Source organism: Acanthisitta chloris, unplaced genomic scaffold (genome assembly GCF_000695815.1).
Source record: "Acanthisitta chloris isolate BGI_N310 unplaced genomic scaffold, ASM69581v1 scaffold39198, whole genome shotgun sequence".
Taxonomy (NCBI): Eukaryota; Metazoa; Chordata; class Aves; order Passeriformes; family Acanthisittidae; genus Acanthisitta; species Acanthisitta chloris.
The window spans coordinates 1-1266 of record NW_008689337.1 but is presented as its reverse complement, the minus strand read 5'-3'; the positions used below and the strand labels follow the sequence as shown (position 1 = coordinate 1266).

Below are 1266 nucleotides of genomic sequence, written 5' to 3'. Positions count from 1 at the left end.
AAGCCTGGGCTGTGAATCCAGGGAATGGCTGTGGGATGCTCCATGGGAGCCCACCATCACCACCCTCAAGGGGCACAGAGCCCTTTTGGCTTGGGCAGCAGGAAACACTGTGTTTCCCCACAAATTGTGCCCAAATGAGGCAAACATGAGAGTGCAACCAAGCCCCCCAGAGAGGAGACAGGCAGAGACTCTGAGACAGGGTGAGGATGGACCTCGAGGAAGAACTCACTAGACAGGCAAGAGCTCGTGTGGCTATCTGGGAGCCCCACAGGGAGAACAGGCAAGAGTGGGGCTCGGAGGGGAGAGAGACACGGCAAAATGCCTCGAAGTCCAGGGGAGGTACTGAATGAGCAGGGATGGGGGAAAGTGGCATGGTTTGCAACGACATCCCTGGGGCATTCCAGGTCTGCCCACTGCATCCCAAACTGAGTGGGAACCACGAGCCTTCGACAGGGATGGAGAATTACACCAGGTAAGGAAGACCACACAGAACAGGGCAGGGACCTGCCACTGCTCTGCGTGGTGACCCCATGAGGTTCTTGCCCTCGTCCGGCCCGGGTGGAACTCATTGCCTGGGGAGGGGGTGTCTCACCTCGATCATGTCGATGAGGTTGGAGAAGTACTGCTGGCTGTCGATGCTGAGCGTGTTCTCCTCGTGCATCACGCGGTAGTGGATCACCTCCTTCCCGAAGCTCACGCACAGCACGTAGTCGCCAGGGTGCCGGATGGACTCTCGCACCAGGAACAGCCCATCCTCGGGGGGCTGCAGCTCCTGCACTGCCTCCACCCCGGAGATCTTCCCATGGAACCAGCTAGGGAAAGGGGCATTGGGCAGAGAGGCCGTGCTGGGAGCTTCCCCCCACGCCAGCCGTGCGATCAGAGATCATAGACTCATCAAGGCTGGAGGAGACCTCTAAGACCATCAAGTCCAACCAACCTACCACTCTGCTGTATGAGATGGGCAGAGCAGAGCCCCCACCAAAGCTCCACAGACCCCACTGCACAAACCCCCTCCCCATGAGGTCCATCCAAATGGGATGGGCACAACTAGGAGTCTTTAAAGCCAAGCACTGTGTCCATCAAATCCCTCCATCGCCAGGGCATGGCTATGGGAAACTCCAGCCCAGCTGCCCACACGAAACCTGGACGGGGCAAACACACTGGACTCAGCTGCTGTCACAGCTCCCAGGGGTTCAGCTGGGCTGCCCTTCCCCCCGAGTCCCCAGCTGTACTCACGGCATGAGGCTGAGCTTGGGGTCGGCGCGG

The 1266-nt window shown here is 59.6% G+C and overlaps 1 protein-coding gene across 1 annotated transcript in view; it reads right to left on the bottom strand.

The window, feature by feature from the left end:
- MATK (megakaryocyte-associated tyrosine kinase) overlaps window positions 1-1262 on the bottom strand; it is a gene marked incomplete at its 5' end in the record, with an annotated part of 3319 nt that extends 2057 nt beyond the window's left edge. The window contains 2 exons of the mRNA XM_009081372.1: window positions 593-812; window positions 1237-1262. Of these exons, the coding sequence (XP_009079620.1) occupies window positions 593-812; window positions 1237-1262 (246 nt within the window). The remainder of the gene's footprint in view (window positions 1-592; window positions 813-1236) is intronic.
- Window positions 1263-1266: the final 4 nt, after the last annotated feature.